Here is a 15,304-nt window from a genome sequence, read left to right as displayed (position 1 = left end):
AGTCTATAAGAGCAATTAGTCAACGCACTAAACAACCAACCATGGGAAGCGGCTAACCGCTTCAAAACGGTTCCATGGTCTAACGGTTATGACTGCGGATTCTGATTCCGCCAGCGAGGGTTCGACTCCCTCTGGAACCTTTTTTTTTCTCACCCAAAATTCTTTTTCTATCAAAAGATTACGCCGTATTCTTTTTCTTTTTTGGAATACGAAATTCTTTTTTCTTTTTAGTGATTACGCCTTGCTCAGCTTTTTATAATGCCATCTTATTCAGCAAACTCTTACCCCTTTTTTTTTATATTCTTGTTGCAAGTAAGGCAGAGATTACTGTGCTGTGCATTTTGGGTCGAGGCTGAATTCGCACACGTGCTCGATGAACTTGCCTCGGCCGAGAATGACTCGTCAGTAAAAATGTAAGAATAGATGCGAAAACAAAGCATTGAATAAAATCAGAAAGACTGAGAAAACAGAAGTCAAATTCATCTATGGAAATACGTGTGTAATATTGAATCATCATTTTCCCAACTGCATACAATTGCGCATTCTATTTCCCCAGCTAGTCATCTATTCAATCTGTGTCATGACAGAGCCTCATTTCCCTCCATGGCAAGGCGTGGAAGCCACATATTCATTCACCCATCTCACATCATCAAAAACAGAAAGAAAACAAAATAAAGAGAAGAATGAATAAAATAAAAATAAAAGGTAAAAGCGTAGAAACACGGATAATCCTGTTCCCTCACACCCATCCGTTCAATTCCGCTACGATCATTCCCAGCCGGGAGGCCTTTCAACGAACAACCCAACTCCGCCAATCTAGCGCAATGAGACGACGACATGAGAGACAATGAAAAAACAGACACAACCGTCATCAAAGCATGAGCCCAAGGCACCAGTCGTTACAACAAGGAGCCCCCCCTCGCATCTCCCCCAAACTTTCCTCTCCCGGATTTTGTCAATTTTGCCACTTCCTTTTTCTTCTTTCTTTTCTTCTTTTTTTGTAAGTATTCCTTTTTCCGTTCCAAGTTATTTGAGCGCTCGAGAGTGGCTGCGATGCAGTAAGTGGCAATGATCAGCCCAGTCATCCACAGCTCTAGTTTTCCCCTTTGAAACGAATTCCAAACGAAGTTCTTCTAGACACGCCCACACAACCTTCTTTTCCAAGAGCTAGATCCTCCCCCTCCAATTCAGACACATGGTTAGGGTATGTATATCAACAGGCTCACGACAGGCGACATGTGAGAGCGCATGGGTGCAATGCACTGTGAAAAAAGAGAAAAATGAGTTGCACAATTTATGGATTAATTTTGATTGGTATGATCGATATAACTTTGCAAATTACAACCGAATTCTCGAGCTTGGCAAGAACTTTGCGAGAGTGTGCGGTAGGGAAGCGGGATGGAGAGCGGGAGGCTCTACCGGTAGAGGGTCCTGGGGTAGTCTGTTTACTGGTGACCAGCCTTTCGGAGAGTGGTGGCGAGCCATTCGAGACCCTCGTACAGACCATCTCCGGATGTGGCACAAGTCGACTGGATGTACTGTAGGGAGAGGCAAGTTAGCGGGTTGGACGGTTGCCCTCTCTAGAAATCATCTACTTACCCAGGCGCGTTGTCTCAGGCTGTGAAGGCCGAGCTTGTCAGTGATCTCGGCAGCGTTCATGGCGTTCTATCAAAGATTCAAAGTCAGTATTTCCGTTGCCACGGCAAAGTGATGATAGAGCATGGCTATTCAAGCCAGATCAAGAAGAAAAGGGATGACATACGGGCAGATCCTGCTTGTTGGCGAAGACGAGTAGGATGGCGTCTCGCAGCTCATCCTCGTTCAGCATACGCTGAAGTTCCTCTCGGGCCTCGACGATACGATCTCGATCGTTGCTGTCGACGACGAAGATGATGCCCTGGGTGTTCTGGAAGTAGTGTCTCCACAGAGGACGGATCTTGTCCTGACCACCGACATCCCACACGGTGAACTGGATGTTCTTGTACTCAACAGTCTCGACGTTGAAGCCTAATCAAGCGGGGTGTTAGGTTAGAGGACACTAGGAGCGGCGACCGGAGTGCGGGATGGAGGAGTTTCCGTACCAATAGTGGGGATGGTGGTGACGATTTCACCAAGCTTCAGCTTGTACAGAATGGTGGTTTTACCGGCGGCATCGAGACCGACCATGAGAATTCTCATCTCCTTCTTCCCCCACAGCTTGTCGAAAATCTTAGAAAAGGCGAGACCCATGATTGCGACTGGCGGCGACGCGGCCTAACAAACGTCGAATATGTGAATAGAAGAGAAAAAAAAAGGGTCCTGTTTGATGCTACGCGTAAGCAGGCAAAGCCAAGTCGTAACGGAAGAAAAGAAAAAAGCAGTGTGAGGCGAATTTTATTATTTTTCTCAGGTGGTGTGCAAAAGATGTAAATGGAGCGACGATGGCGTGAACAGGAATTTGGGGTAGTACAGAGCAGGCCACGCAATTGACTGGCCAACTCTCCAGCGACCACAAGGGCCCCAGAAGAAGGCTATTTATCTCGTCGAGAGCCAGAGATGCGTTGCTCGCGAGATGCTTGAGGACACAGTATCCGGGGCATGGGCATGGATGAAGCCCGCGATGGGCATGGGATGGTGCCAGAGCAGGCTGCCGCATTTTTGCTTTTCGCTGAGCTGTCTTCTCCGGCTAGCGTCCCCCTTGGAGGAGGAGAGCGAAGGAAAAGAGCGAATGCATTCAGGCAGCGCAGGCCACAAGGCTGAGAGAGACGGAAGAAGAACAGAGGGCTCGAGAACACGCTCGGGACTCACCTGGGGGCGTTCGCGTTGGGCACACGAGAGGACGAAGCGAAAGGGTCGTGTCTTCGTAAGGTTTTGTGTCGGTGAGACTGCTGGAAGATCGGAGTGGGAGAAAGGGAACCGGATTTGCCTGGCTGGTCTTTTGGGGGGGCGCAAGCGACTAAGGCTTTTAGTAGGGAGAGGGGCAAGGGGCGCCAGGCGTTGTTGACTGGGCACTGCAGTGCGATAGGCGGCTCACTGTACGAGGCCACCTGTACGAGTACTCGCTACTGTACCGCTGGAGGGTGCTGGCGCTGCGACAAGACAGGCATGTACAGGGTACCGCCCGCACGTTGCTGCCCAGATTCGCCTCTACCAGCCCGCGCCGCCTCGAGCCTTATCGCGCCCAAATGGTACTCGCAAGGTACATCCAGCCCGGCCCCAGAACGCCTAGCCTCCACCCGCCCGGCCCACTATTCGTCATCTCTCGCCAAAGTATCGTGGCCGTATCTCGATCCTCTCGTGCCCCTGAGGCCTTGTCGGTAAAACCACGGGCCTGCGAGCCCTGTAGCCAGGACTGCGGGACGTGTTTTGTTCAAGGGCGGCAGAGTGGGTTGGAATTGTTAGTAGGCCAAGGTGGTCAATTCGATTCGCGACCCCAAACTGGTGATAGCAGAGAGCAGAGCAGAGCTACCAGATCTCCAGCCTCCCACCAGCTAATTCTCTCTCTCTCCAGCCCAAACAAAATCCCTCCTGCTAGCCTCGAACATGCATCTCCTTTCAGCTGCGAGGACATTCCTCGCCGCCGCCATGGCCTTCCAGGCTGTGGTGGCGCACAACATCGTGCTGCCGGCCCGTGGCATCGAGTGCTTCCACGAGAGCCTCCACAAGGACGACAAGATGACCGTCACCTTCCAGGTCGGCGACCGCGAGTTTGGCAGCGCAGGCAACCTCGACATTGATTTCTGGGTATGACTCAGCTCCCCGTGTTTTGTTTCGGCTCAATCTCACCCGGTTTTGCAAAAATGGATGGATGCCTTGTAGGCAGAAGGGGGAATGAGCTTTCATGTCAGCTAATACATGTCATTTGGACAGATCATGAACCCCATAGGCGAGTACCAGATCAACGAGAGGACAGTTTCCAACGGCGATCACTCCTTCACGGCCATCCACGACGGCAAATACACCTACTGCTTCGGCAACCAGCACTGGGTCGCCAACACCAAGGAGGTCTCCTTCAACGTCCACGGCATTGTATATGTCAACGAAGCAGACAGCCCCAGCGATCCTCTCGAATCCGAAGGTACATGATAGCTCTCCCTTCAATGCCAAACAGCTGCTTGAAAGTGCCACTCACTAACTTTATATCCTTTAGTCCGACGTCTATCCGATCTCCTTGCCCAGATCAAGGACGAGCAGCAGTACATCGTCGTCCGCGAGCGCACCCACCGCAACACCGCCGAGAGCACAAACTCCCGAGTCAAGTGGTGGAACCTCTTCGTCATCGGCATCGTCATTGGTGAATCCCTCTTCCAGGTCTGGTGGCTGCGTCGCTTCTTCGAGGTCAAGCGAGTGGTCTGAGTTCTGCCTCCGCAAGACGGGTTTTGGGAGAAGAGTTTTTGCATGCTTCGTCTGCGCTATGAGAAAAGTATCTGGCAGGCAATTGCACATTCAATTGGCGTAAAAGGGGGGATTCTGAGTATTAGGGGGAGAGGAACACCTTGTTCTGGGCAACAGGGGACGATCCGATACCGCATCGGGAAAGAAAAAAGTAGAAGTCCAAGGGCATAAAAATAATGGTTTTATGTTCGCATGAGAAATTACAATACAAAGAGAAGCTCTTCTCGTTAAGCCTAGTCATTTTTCCTGACAATATACCACCACATTGCGCAAAGAAAGGAGTGGCGGGAGGGTTCACGAGTTGTTAGACAGAAAACAATCAATATGTACAGCATTCAATTCATCATCTCCCAACTCTAATGGAAGAGTATATAGTATCGTACGGATTATACATTCCATCATATTACATGGGTATCTCTATCATCACGACTTTCATGTCATATACCCAAAAGGTCTAAAGAAAACAAAAGGGAAAAGAATATCCAACCAACAGCGACGCCTAATGCTCAATAAGTCGCCCCAAAAAAAGAAAACCGCATTAGCAAAATCAGCTGCACTTGGGACGATCAGGCCTCTGGGTCTGATTCAGGCACTTCATTCGCCGCCTCTTCCTCTTGTGGAGGAGCCTCAATGGGAATGTCCACCTCCTTAACGGGATGGAGAAGCATAGGAGGGAGGCACATGCGACCCTCGCCTCCGGTCATGGCACCGACTCCAGAACCAGCTCGGCTCTTATCCTCTGTCTTCTCAAACTCTTCTCCACCGTCGTTGTTTACCTTCAAGCCCAACCAGCGTTTGTACAAGTTGGGCCCGAAGCCAGAGTTATAGAACCAGGTCAATCCCCTGAGGTTGTGTTCTCGGTCGCCGAAGAGACTAGTCCTTGATCCGCCAGTGGCTCCATCACGGCCACCGTTGAATGTCTGGACCATGTAGTCGAGAGGCCAGCTGCGGTCGATATATACGGGGTGTGGTGCGTAAACAGCCTTGTAACCATGCTGAAGAGCAACCGTCGCAGGCCACATCTCGGGGAAGGCGAATTGCTTCTTGTGTGCCGTCATTCTGTGCATTGTCATGAGAAGGCGTCTTGACATTCGAGACGTAGTGATGATGCTGGCGCGCCGAGGAGGGAAAGGAATTGAGCGGTTGTAGCCCGTAATGTCATCCTTTAGGCCCCATGTAGTGCCCTCTGGGTCGAAGATGGGATTCAGAGTAATCAAGTCCGCTTCCTCGCCGACTCCCCATTGGTAGTGGTCGGTATCATACGACGACGGTGGTACGGGATCCTTTTCATGCTCAAACCAGTCGTTTTCATCTGAAGGACGGATAGGGCCCCAAACAGTCTTAATCTTCTTTTTCGCGGCTGTCTCTGGGGGCTGACCGTCAACGCCGGGCACGTTCTTCCAAACATTATCGGCTCCAGGGGTTCCCATTTCGCTCTGTACGCGGGACATCTGTGAAAAGTCTTCCCAGGTACCGTGAGCGTTGGGGAAATAATATCGCGAGTTTCGTTCCCACAGACCCTTCCGCGGCTGAGCCTTGGACCAGTTTTCGAGCTTAGATAGCAGGTCATAATAGTGTCCCGTATAGCGGATATCCATCTCCCACTGCCAGAAATAATCGTACTCAGGGTGCAAGTATGCAAAATGCTGCATGGCCATAGTGAGTCCGCGGTACGCTCCATGAACCGGGAGTTCGGGGCCTCGGCTGAACGAATCATAGATGCCCTGATACAGGGAGAGCATCTGCGTTTCAGTCCAAAGAGTGACCAGACCCTGGAATTCCTTTGGAATGGTATCTCGAATCCTTTGCTCGTAGATCTCGTGGTCGGCCCAAACAGGATGTTTGGCATCGTTCTTCACCTGAACTAGTAGGTGAACGTCGTATCGGCCTCCGGAAGCTAATGAAAGCTCGGAAATCATCGATCGAAGGTTGGCGTAATCATCTTCTCGGAATAGATACTCATCCCAGCATCTGACAACAATGGCGGTTCGTGATTGCTTGGCCACCTCGGCTGTAGAAGCGCCCTTCTTGTCGGATTCAGGGTCAGCATGTTCAGCGGCAGTCTTCGTCTTGCCGTCATCTTTCGGCTCAGAGTCGCGAGATTGGACCTTTGCTCCTTTGGGGTTGCTAATATAAAAGCCTTGAGGGGAGGGGGTCTTTGCCGGCAACTCCTTGTATCGACCAGCATTAGCCTGGAAGCAGCGCTGTTGAACTTCTGCCCAGTTCATCTCGCGGTAGTCTACACGAGAACCGGATCCCCAAACCGAATCTGCGCCTTCATTTTCGCTGTTCTCTCCAGTACCTAAACCACCAGTGCGCGTAGAATATCCAAATCCATAAGGGCCGAATTTTCCATAGCGTTCAAAGCAAACTTCTTCGGGTAGTTTAAGGACTTCGTAAGAGCCGGTGACATGCAGCGGGAATCCGCTGGGCCGACCGTTGTAATAACGAAGCGGAGGTGGGCGAATCTTGCCAGCAGCATCCAGGAAGCACTCATTAATACCAGTCTCGTTACTTCGTCCAGCGTAATCTTCCCACGAGTGACTGGTAGGGAATCCAGCCTCGCGACCCTCCACCTTGTCATTTGAAGCGGTTTGGGCGGGCGACGCCGGACTCGATGGCGTGTGCTCGTTGGATTTAGGATACTCGGGCTTGTTCTCCTCAAAGGGCACCAAAGTGCGTATGCCGCCATAGTACCTCTCCAGAAACGGAAACTTCTCCCACAGAGGGGGGGGCGCCGGCCGACTGTTTACCTGGCCGTTGGCAACTTTCCAGTTCTCGAGCTGACTTGCCCGTACCAGGCTGGTAATCATGAGGATTATCAGCCCAGTTATCGCAAGAAATATATAGCGGATAACTCGTGGCGGCAGTCTATAAGGGTAGAAACCACCCGGTCGCTGAGAGGTAGATCTCTGGTTCCTCTTCTGAACTAGCAGCGGTCGCACAGGATATGACTCGGATACGTTTCTTGACCCGTCTGAGGATGGACCTGAAAATGATGATTCTGAATCACCGTCTGAGGAGGAGTAGTAGCCATCGTTGGAGGAGCGTTCTTTTGCAGGCGAATTGGGGTTCTGGTACATGGGCAGCCGCGTTTCGCGGGACCGCCGCAACGGATTTGAGAGCCGCATGGAAGATCGACGTCTATGCTGCGAAGAGTCGAAATTAGCGGCGTGAAGCTGGAATGAAGAATCCCCAATGGTGTTTCATACCACCAATCGAAGTCTTTTTCTTCTTTCTTTTCTCTTATTTCCACTTTAGGCGAATTCGCACTGCAGGGCGGCTTGTGCAGTGTCGAGGAACGATGCGGTCTGCGTCAGCCCTTGTAAACAAGCGATACAAACGCCAGTCTTCAGCCAAATGAGATGCCAACAAATCAGCAGCCGAATACACTTGCACAATCACCAATTCGCGGGATCAAGAGGAAATGGTGGAATGCATGGGAGATAACAGCCCGCACATTGAGGTTTTCGGGTGGAAAATGGCAACAAAGTCGTCGCGGCCCATGTCACGCTGAGCTGAGCTTGGCAGCAACAGGGATGAACGATAGTGGTGGGATTGGCTGCGGTGGGTTGCTGGGCAACGCCCCGATAGCGCCTAAGTCTGCCAATTGGTTGGGCAGAGAGCCCTCAAACCAGCAACATCTTTCATATCCATCCAGCCTAAAAACAAGAAGTGCCGGGATTATATCACTGACAGCGGATTCTCAACTCATCCATCACATCAGATAGCGTTATCTGTGAGATATGCTCTGTAACTAAAATAGCTTTTCTATTAGCCATCCATCCAGATTTCCAAAGAGCAACCTGTCGGATTTCAGCCGAACCACGGGGTATTACTCGCACTTTTTAAACATTGCTAGCCCTCAGCCTAGGGACGATGCAGTGCTACCCTGCATCTTCGTGAGGTCTCAGTGCGGAGATGCCAGTGCATGCCGCTCATGTACAAGTACGGAGCTCATCAAGGTTCCGATTACCCATTATCCGTAACGATTTCCTAAATCGGCCCCAAACCAAAAACTCACCCAAGGGGCCGAACTGGGTGGCTCTTATGCGGCTCTCGAGTTGAGGCCTGGAGCTGGAGACCGGCTCAGCGGAACCTCTGAAGCGAGTCCATGGAGGAGGCATCGCACAAAAGAAAGTAAGAGTAATACTCCGGTCCATCTATCGGTGAGCAACGGCCCCCTACATACATTATCCCTACCTACCTTGCTAGCCAGGCAGTCAAGTCTACTTGGGCCAATAGGCAGTCCAGCGTTTACAACAAGTGCTTCGTTTCCAAGTACGCATGACCCCGGAACTTGCCAACACGACATGGGAAAAGCAGGCCCCCAGCCGTCGGCTCGGTCTTCCGGGCGTGCTGCCAATGCGGAGTATTGCGCCACAAGCTCGTCGAGGCCCTCGGCGTGAGATCTTAACAAGCTATTTTGGAACTGTGTTTGCTGTCTTTTTGCCCACCTTCGAGTGCGGGCGAGGCTAGACCTTGTGTCACAGACGGAACGCAACACGGAAAAAGGGGTGGCCACCTGTTTCACGCCCTCCTCTCCTCAGAGCAGTGATACTCTCTTTATCCGTGTTAATACTGATGTTAGTGAGCAACACAAATCCTCATGAGCTCCAGTTAAACCTCGAATATCGGCTCGTCGCTAAGAAGCTGCCCGCCACCATGTAAACCGCCTAGCGTTCTCTAGTTTGGAACAATGGGTGAAAGCTTGAACGCATCGTTTCTCCAACCGACATCAGCCCAACGTCATAAGGCTAAATACAGTCATCCTCCTCGTGATCTGCTGGATCAAGGATCAGCGAAGACGGCTCCAGTCCCTTACCTCGTGGAACGTGATATGATGCAGAAACCCTCACTCAACCCCTCAGCCACCATCACAGGCCCTCGATAACTTAACCGGTTCAAGCCATTGGCTCTCTCATCTTTTGGGTCCGGCAAACTCCTCACCACCCGCACAAGACCCAATTGAATGCAATCAATATTTCAAAGGAAAAACATCCCAGGCAATCCAGCCGCCACTGATTCCTTTGCCGCCGACCGCCGGACGTCCCCCTGACCTAGACCCTGCCTCTTCCTCTTCACACCTCGTACGAGTACGGGTCATATAAGTCGTCCGCGACTCCCTCACATGTGTCAATCGCCTACTTAGACCAGTTGCGTATCGTAGCTGGCTTATGCTAGTGGCTTAAAACTGATCTGTGGCCGTATCGTCTCTCTACATACCAATACTTGCCCTCCCCCCACGTTGCCCGTCATGTCCATGTCAATTGCTCCAACCGAGACAATAACGTCTCTGTCTCTGATTCCTGATGTCGACGAACGATCCTCAGTTCACTCCGTTGATGAGGTGGACTTGTTGAAAGCCTCTTGCGTTGTCCAACAAAAGCCCATCTCCATCACACTAGACGGCACCGCCGTATTCATCGTCTCCTTGGGCGTTGTGCTCGCCATCCACTTCCTGGACTCATATCTGGCCGAGGCAGTCGTGTGCCTCATCCCCGTCGCCTTGCTCGTCCACAATGACTACCACAACTTCCTCAACCTCGGGCCCGGAGGCACGCCGTCGACTATCCAAGGCTATATCCGGATAACCTACCTGCGTATGCTCACCTTACGCGACCCCTTCACAGCCCCATTGCCCGATCCAAGCCGCGACCCCAAGACAGGCGTGCTGGCTGGGAAGCATCTACCGTATCGTGCTGGCCCTCGACCCGTTGTAGCTGGCATCGCACCCCAGCGACAGCTCGACCAACACGGCTCCCGGCAGTGCTACATCGCCCTCCGCCAGGCCATGGAGAGGCTGAGTGCGAAGAACCTACACAAGTTTGGCACTGAGCGTTCATGTCTGGAGAAGCACGGCCTGGCCCTCTTTGCGAGACATCCGCTGCAGACCAACTGCCAGGGCGAGATTGCCCACGTCCACGATTCCGATCACTCCATGCACATGTGTCTCCACCCGAATGACATCAAGGAAATTCTGCAAAAGGGCTGGGGACAGAGGCATCCGTTGGCGTGGAAGAACAGATTCATCCAGATGCCCGTGTCTCAGGACTTTGTCATGGTTTATGCACCGAGAGGTAAGAATTTTGTAGCATTTTTTTTAAGGCTTTCAGAGATATTTGTTCTTTTAAGGCTCCAATTTTCATGTATTGAATGATGCTAACAGTATCTGCAGATGATATGGAACTTGAAATTGTGGGCAAGATCATCAACGCTGCCATTTGGTACACCCTTGCCGAAGACGTCGACATCAACGCCAAATGAACTCTCTATTACCTCTTCCCTAGGATCTAACCTCTTTTGAAACGGATTGTATGCTTTTCAGGGTCTTTTTGCAGCGACTGGCGTTTATCTCTTTTATTATTTATTTTGTTATGGCATATAGCATGAAATCTTTAGCAACGATACGAGGACTGAATCATGGGTAGCAAGTATGTGGCTTGGACGAGCAGACAACCATGGGTGAAAATTGTAGGTTTATAGGGGTATCAGTCAATACTACTTTATATAAGTAGCCATCAATGCAATTTACAAAATGACAAAATCTGAGAAGGAGAGAGAAAGTAGCAACTGTACCTCTTCCCATTGTCACCCCCTTTTAATCTGAGTCCTCGTTGGCTTCGTTTTCCGACTTCTTGAATTTCTCGCCCACCGACAGTGATGCCTCGACAGTGCTGCCGCCAAAGCTTCGTCCATTCATGAGCTTGATGCACGCAGCTGCAGATTCGGTCGTCTTGAATTTGACAGATACCACGCCATCAGGCTCCAAATCGTACAGAACCACACTGGTGACGGCGCCAAGTTTGGAGCACTCGTCTCTGATGTCTTCCTTGATTTCCAACAACGCAGCAGGATCCTCCTCCAGCTCTTGGAGAGTGAACATGTGCCGTAGGATCACAGTCTTGTCCCGCTTCGAGCTAGATGGCACCAATGACGCGTATGGATCATCGTCATCCCAGTCAGCAAGCTTAGCGTCAAGCTTCTGTGTCTTCTTGATGATTTTCTGTCGATCTCTCTCGTTCCTTTGTCGTTTCTGGCCATTGCCATTGCTTGCCTCGCGAGCACCCCCCTCCTGGTCGTATTGGGTCTTTTTGTAGCTTGAATCAGCGGCTTGGACTCGAATCCTTCCTTCCGTCGTGCCACTGGGCAGAAATCTAAAATTGGTGTCGTCTAGCAGCATGATGGCCATGTCGACGCTCTGAGGCTTGAAAAATACGATGAGGGCATCGCCTTTGAAGTTGCCTTTGTCGTCATTATACATCTTGATTCGCGGCGCTCCGCTGTCAATCTCCTCAGCAATGACGCCGGCTTTGCGAGAGAACAGGTCGTGGACTTCGTCGACCGTGGCATCGGCGGGGAGGCCGGTCACGTAGACGGCTGTGTTTTGTTTAGGTTGAGGCGGAGGCTTTTGCTTCTTGCTTGGACGCGCAGGTCTGGGGGCATCGGCGTTCTATTTGAGGCATAGGTCGTCAGTATTCTGCGAGAGCAGCCACTCGCTGGAGTTGCGCCATGATGCTGCGGGCAAGCACATGACAAGACGGAATCGATTCAGACTTACCGCATCTCCATTTTCTACTCCTTGCTTCCTCTTCTTATTTGACGTATCGTCATCTGCAGGGGTTCCGCTGTACTCTCTAAGATCGTCTAAATCGTCGTCCAATGGCTCCTCTTCCGTAGGAACCCATTTCTTCAAGTCGGCGTCGAATTCGAATTCGGTGCCATCGTCATGGACCGCGATGAACTTGTTATCTAGCTTAGAGAAAGATATGCGTTCATCGCTGTCGAATTCCTGTACGTCGGTTGGAAAAGACAAGTCCATCGCGTGTGTTTTGAAGAGTAGTGAGATGCGAGAAGGAGAAGATGGTTTTACCGGGTCATGATTTCTGGAATGGATACATGTAAGGAATTCAACGGAGACAATGAATTGAGATGCCGCTGTAAATTGGGTGCCCACCGCATCTATCAATAGCCTAGCGCGCTGCAACCCACCAACAGCCCCACTGCTAGCAGTCTTCACCAGGCTGTACCTGCATCCAGGAATTCTCATGGAACAAACATTCGAGTACGGTCATTTTTACAAATAGATATCTGTCATCGAGGAAATTGGTGTGAAAGGAAAAGTAGAAGACGGATTAAATCGTACGAATTATTTCACTTCCTTGCTAGAGAATCGTAAATATACCAATGAGCATCAAGGCCCTCTACTTGATATCATGAGACATAACAGGCATCAGCCAGCAATTACTGTCTACTGTCCTTGACAGTCTTCTTGACGCCATCAATGAATGCCTTGACCGCATAGCCACCACCCATGGGAATTCCAGGTTGCAAATACCCGTCATTCTCAACCTTTACGCTGAGCGCGTCGGCAACACTTGGCAAACCCCCGTCTCGAAGAGCCATTGTCAACGTTCCCAAGGCCTGATGGAATTGGGGACTTCGAAGGACTTTCTTCAACAAGACTTGCTTTTGCGCCAATGACAATGATTCGTTGGCAGCCTTGATCTGATCGGCAGTTGGGTCTGATCTACCATCGAGCTCAACTGTGTCACTGGCGAGCACAATGACAGCCGGTGGTAGGAAGCTGAGAAGTGAGTCTACTTGCTCAGCTGAGAGGGTATCGACGATGGGGACTGTGATGGATGTTGGTAGAAGGTGGCTCAGGTAAGGATAGGCAATATCTGCCTGCTGTTGCTGTTGCTGTCCTCCAGAAAGACCGGATTGGCCTCTCAGGGAATCGAGAAAGTTTCTTACTGCAGCCGCCGCATCTGGGGTTGAAGACGAAGCTCTGGAAGAAAATTAGCTTCGTCGTCTCCGAGTTGCTTCATTCACGTGGTAGAATCATGATATCATTTGGCGTAGCTCTGTTCAAAGGTACAAGGAAGTTTCTTAGTACATTAATTGGCCTTCATTTTGATGCCAAAAAACATGTTCTTGACCCTCGGAGACCAGTGATTGGAACCAGACAACCTTTGCACGGGCCGTGTCGTGACCAGCCTTGAAGAATAGGGGGGGTTACCTACGCTCTTGCTCCATCAGCTCCGCCTTCTCTCGAGCCCTCGCCCTCCTCTCTTATATCGCCTCCCGTCGCATCGGGGCCAGCACCGCCGCTGCCTCCCGCGTGGTGATCCTGGTGGCCGTGGCCCTCGATGTCCTCCATCGTTTCATCTTCGTCGTCTTGGTGATCGTTATTGTTTCGCACAGCGGCCAGCTCCCGCGTCACGTTAACCTCTTCGCCCTGCAAGAGTCTGTGAACAATGTCGCCGATCTTGCGATCCCGGGGGCTGAAGTAGCTCGCCTCGCCACTTCGTCCCTGGGGCTTGGACTGCATCCAGAAAAGATGGCGCTGGGAGGAAGAGGCAAATTTCAGGGCGAATATGCGGCCGTTGGTCTTTGCTGTGGGCTGAGGGGTGGTCTTGTATTCGTATGGGAGAAAGCTACCGTCTGTGGGAACCATGACGAGGTCGAGTTCGGGGTCATCCAGAGGCTGGTCCCGTCGTCGCCAGCAGAAATGCACCAGATCTATTCCGTGTTAATGGTTGCTCAAGTATTAGCCGAGCCCACGCGTTACTGACCATCTTCGGAATATAGATAGATGTAGCCAGGTTCAGGCTGTGGCGTGACCTTGTATGGCTTCGACGATGTCTAGGTAGGAAGAGTATTGTCAGCGGCCAGGTGGGATGAAACGGCGTTCGTTTTGCGAGTAACTTACGTCGATGTCACACTGGCCGGCCTTGAATGTGATTATAGGTGCAATCGGCATTGTGAAACACCCGGTGAACTGTGCCCAAGACCGTTTCGTAGATGTTGTGAAAGAGAGGTCCGTACAGAATTGAGGTAAGGCTTGCTTGATGCTGAACTCCATATGCCGTCCATGCCAGCTTGGTGGCGGGCGTTACTGTAGGCTACAGGAGCTCTTACGTCGAGCTTGGAGCAAGAGTGGGGCTTCGGGCCGATGTTTATCCCATATCGATAGAGCAGTAATTTTTTGTCGATCAAATAAATAAGCTTCCCTCTGCAGCCAATTTTTTTCTCCTTCTATTCTTCTATCTCAAACGAAGACTTCTTCGGTCAAGCACTTTTTGTGCTAAATCCAGCGAATAGCTAGTCTCTGCACAGCTATTCTAAGAGAGATGTGTCATTTCTCTCACGCGGTATATCTTGCGCCAGCTGGATCGAGATGCTCATGGCATCAGTACTAATATTCAGACGGAAACTTCCAGCATCAAACGACAGGTAAGAATTCAATTTCTCTTTTCACTTCATAGCATGCAATCCCCGGAGACATTATGATGAAAAACATTGGTCCGTGTTTCGGAGGCGGCCTCAAGACCCGCCGCAAGACGACACAACAAGCACATTGTGCAACACTGAACTTTACGCCATGACACTTTTTCTTTCTCGAAATTCATTATCATGCGTATTCAGCAGCATTGCTAACTAGTGTGCTGCTTTAGCTTCCAAAGATGAAATTCAGGGCAATGTTCAAGCTGGACATGACACATCGGCAATCTAGCTGGAACAGCAGCTGTTGAATAAAATTGCAACTCTGCGGTGGATTGTCCCGGTGAAAGGTAAGGCGATGCTTGGTTTGATGCCAATTTCTAGTAGTAGTACTATGCATCTGGATTTATAGTGTAGAGTTTTAAATAAATATTATCGTTGAAGACTACTGCTCCAATAATACATAATGGCAAATGAGTGTTTGAACTGTACAGCTAGCGTCGTGACGCAGAAATCTACAATCAAGAATGGGAGTAGCTATTCAGCACCCCATACTACTATGACTACATCCTTCTAGTATCTGCTATAATAGCTATTTTTTTTTTCAAGAGTGTGTCGAAACACTGCCTCCTGTAGTATCAGCGGTTACAAGCCAGCTCTCGCGTTTGGGTATGTACTCCGTACCTGTAGGGCGGTTGAGGAT

General features: G+C 50.7%; 7 protein-coding genes and 1 non-coding gene across 8 annotated transcripts; 4 read left to right on the top strand and 4 right to left on the bottom strand.

The window, feature by feature from the left end:
• Positions 1-68: 68 nt before the first annotated feature.
• On the top strand, positions 69-140 carry M431DRAFT_t118. The gene has a single exon. It is a non-coding gene; the product is annotated as a tRNA-Gln (tRNA).
• Positions 141-1,445: 1,305 nt separating this feature from the next.
• On the bottom strand, positions 1,446-2,229 carry M431DRAFT_87312 (hypothetical protein; the record flags this gene model as incomplete). The annotated part of the gene is made up of 4 exons (XM_024923787.1): positions 1,446-1,538; positions 1,600-1,665; positions 1,763-2,007; positions 2,082-2,229. 4 exons carry the CDS (start codon positions 2,227-2,229, stop codon positions 1,446-1,448), a joined length of 552 nt encoding a protein of 183 aa, XP_024773855.1.
• Positions 2,230-2,404: 175 nt separating this feature from the next.
• Positions 2,405-3,052, top strand: M431DRAFT_451890 (hypothetical protein). Its single transcript, XM_024915278.1, has one exon. It carries the CDS (start codon positions 2,552-2,554, stop codon positions 2,981-2,983), a length of 432 nt encoding a protein of 143 aa, XP_024773854.1. The 5' UTR covers positions 2,405-2,551; the 3' UTR covers positions 2,984-3,052.
• Positions 3,053-3,564: 512 nt separating this feature from the next.
• Positions 3,565-4,335, top strand: M431DRAFT_87934 (hypothetical protein; the record flags this gene model as incomplete). The annotated part of the gene is made up of 3 exons (XM_024923849.1): positions 3,565-3,723; positions 3,850-4,057; positions 4,130-4,335. The coding sequence occupies 3 exons, from the start codon at positions 3,565-3,567 to the stop codon at positions 4,333-4,335; spliced, it is 573 nt and encodes a 190-aa protein (XP_024773853.1).
• A 442-nt stretch (positions 4,336-4,777) lies between these two features.
• Positions 4,778-7,815, bottom strand: M431DRAFT_451865 (hypothetical protein). Its single transcript, XM_024915277.1, has 2 exons — positions 7,587-7,815; positions 4,778-7,523 (listed from the first exon to the last, which is right to left on the bottom strand). The coding sequence occupies exon 2, from the start codon at positions 7,503-7,505 to the stop codon at positions 4,941-4,943; it is 2,565 nt and encodes an 854-aa protein (XP_024773852.1). The 5' UTR covers positions 7,506-7,523; positions 7,587-7,815; the 3' UTR covers positions 4,778-4,940.
• Positions 7,816-9,450: 1,635 nt separating this feature from the next.
• On the top strand, positions 9,451-10,808 carry M431DRAFT_451836 (hypothetical protein). Its single transcript, XM_024915276.1, has 2 exons — positions 9,451-10,454; positions 10,553-10,808. The coding sequence occupies exons 1-2, from the start codon at positions 9,632-9,634 to the stop codon at positions 10,639-10,641; spliced, it is 912 nt and encodes a 303-aa protein (XP_024773851.1). The 5' UTR covers positions 9,451-9,631; the 3' UTR covers positions 10,642-10,808.
• Positions 10,809-10,975: 167 nt separating this feature from the next.
• M431DRAFT_87574 (hypothetical protein) lies at positions 10,976-12,196 on the bottom strand (the record flags this gene model as incomplete). The annotated part of the gene is made up of 2 exons (XM_024923812.1): positions 10,976-11,788; positions 11,936-12,196. 2 exons carry the CDS (start codon positions 12,194-12,196, stop codon positions 10,976-10,978), a joined length of 1,074 nt encoding a protein of 357 aa, XP_024773850.1.
• Positions 12,197-12,503: 307 nt separating this feature from the next.
• On the bottom strand, positions 12,504-14,250 carry M431DRAFT_509183 (hypothetical protein). Its single transcript, XM_024919243.1, has 4 exons — positions 14,090-14,250; positions 13,953-14,022; positions 13,401-13,899; positions 12,504-13,165 (listed from the first exon to the last, which is right to left on the bottom strand). The coding sequence occupies exons 1-4, from the start codon at positions 14,138-14,140 to the stop codon at positions 12,619-12,621; spliced, it is 1,167 nt and encodes a 388-aa protein (XP_024773849.1). The 5' UTR covers positions 14,141-14,250; the 3' UTR covers positions 12,504-12,618.
• Positions 14,251-15,304: the final 1,054 nt, after the last annotated feature.

Source organism: Trichoderma harzianum (assembly GCF_003025095.1).
Source record: "Trichoderma harzianum CBS 226.95 unplaced genomic scaffold M431scaffold_7, whole genome shotgun sequence".
NCBI classification, from domain to species: domain Eukaryota; kingdom Fungi; phylum Ascomycota; class Sordariomycetes; order Hypocreales; family Hypocreaceae; genus Trichoderma; species Trichoderma harzianum.
The sequence above is the reverse complement of the archived record's forward strand: the minus strand, read 5'-3'. Positions and strand labels throughout refer to the sequence as shown.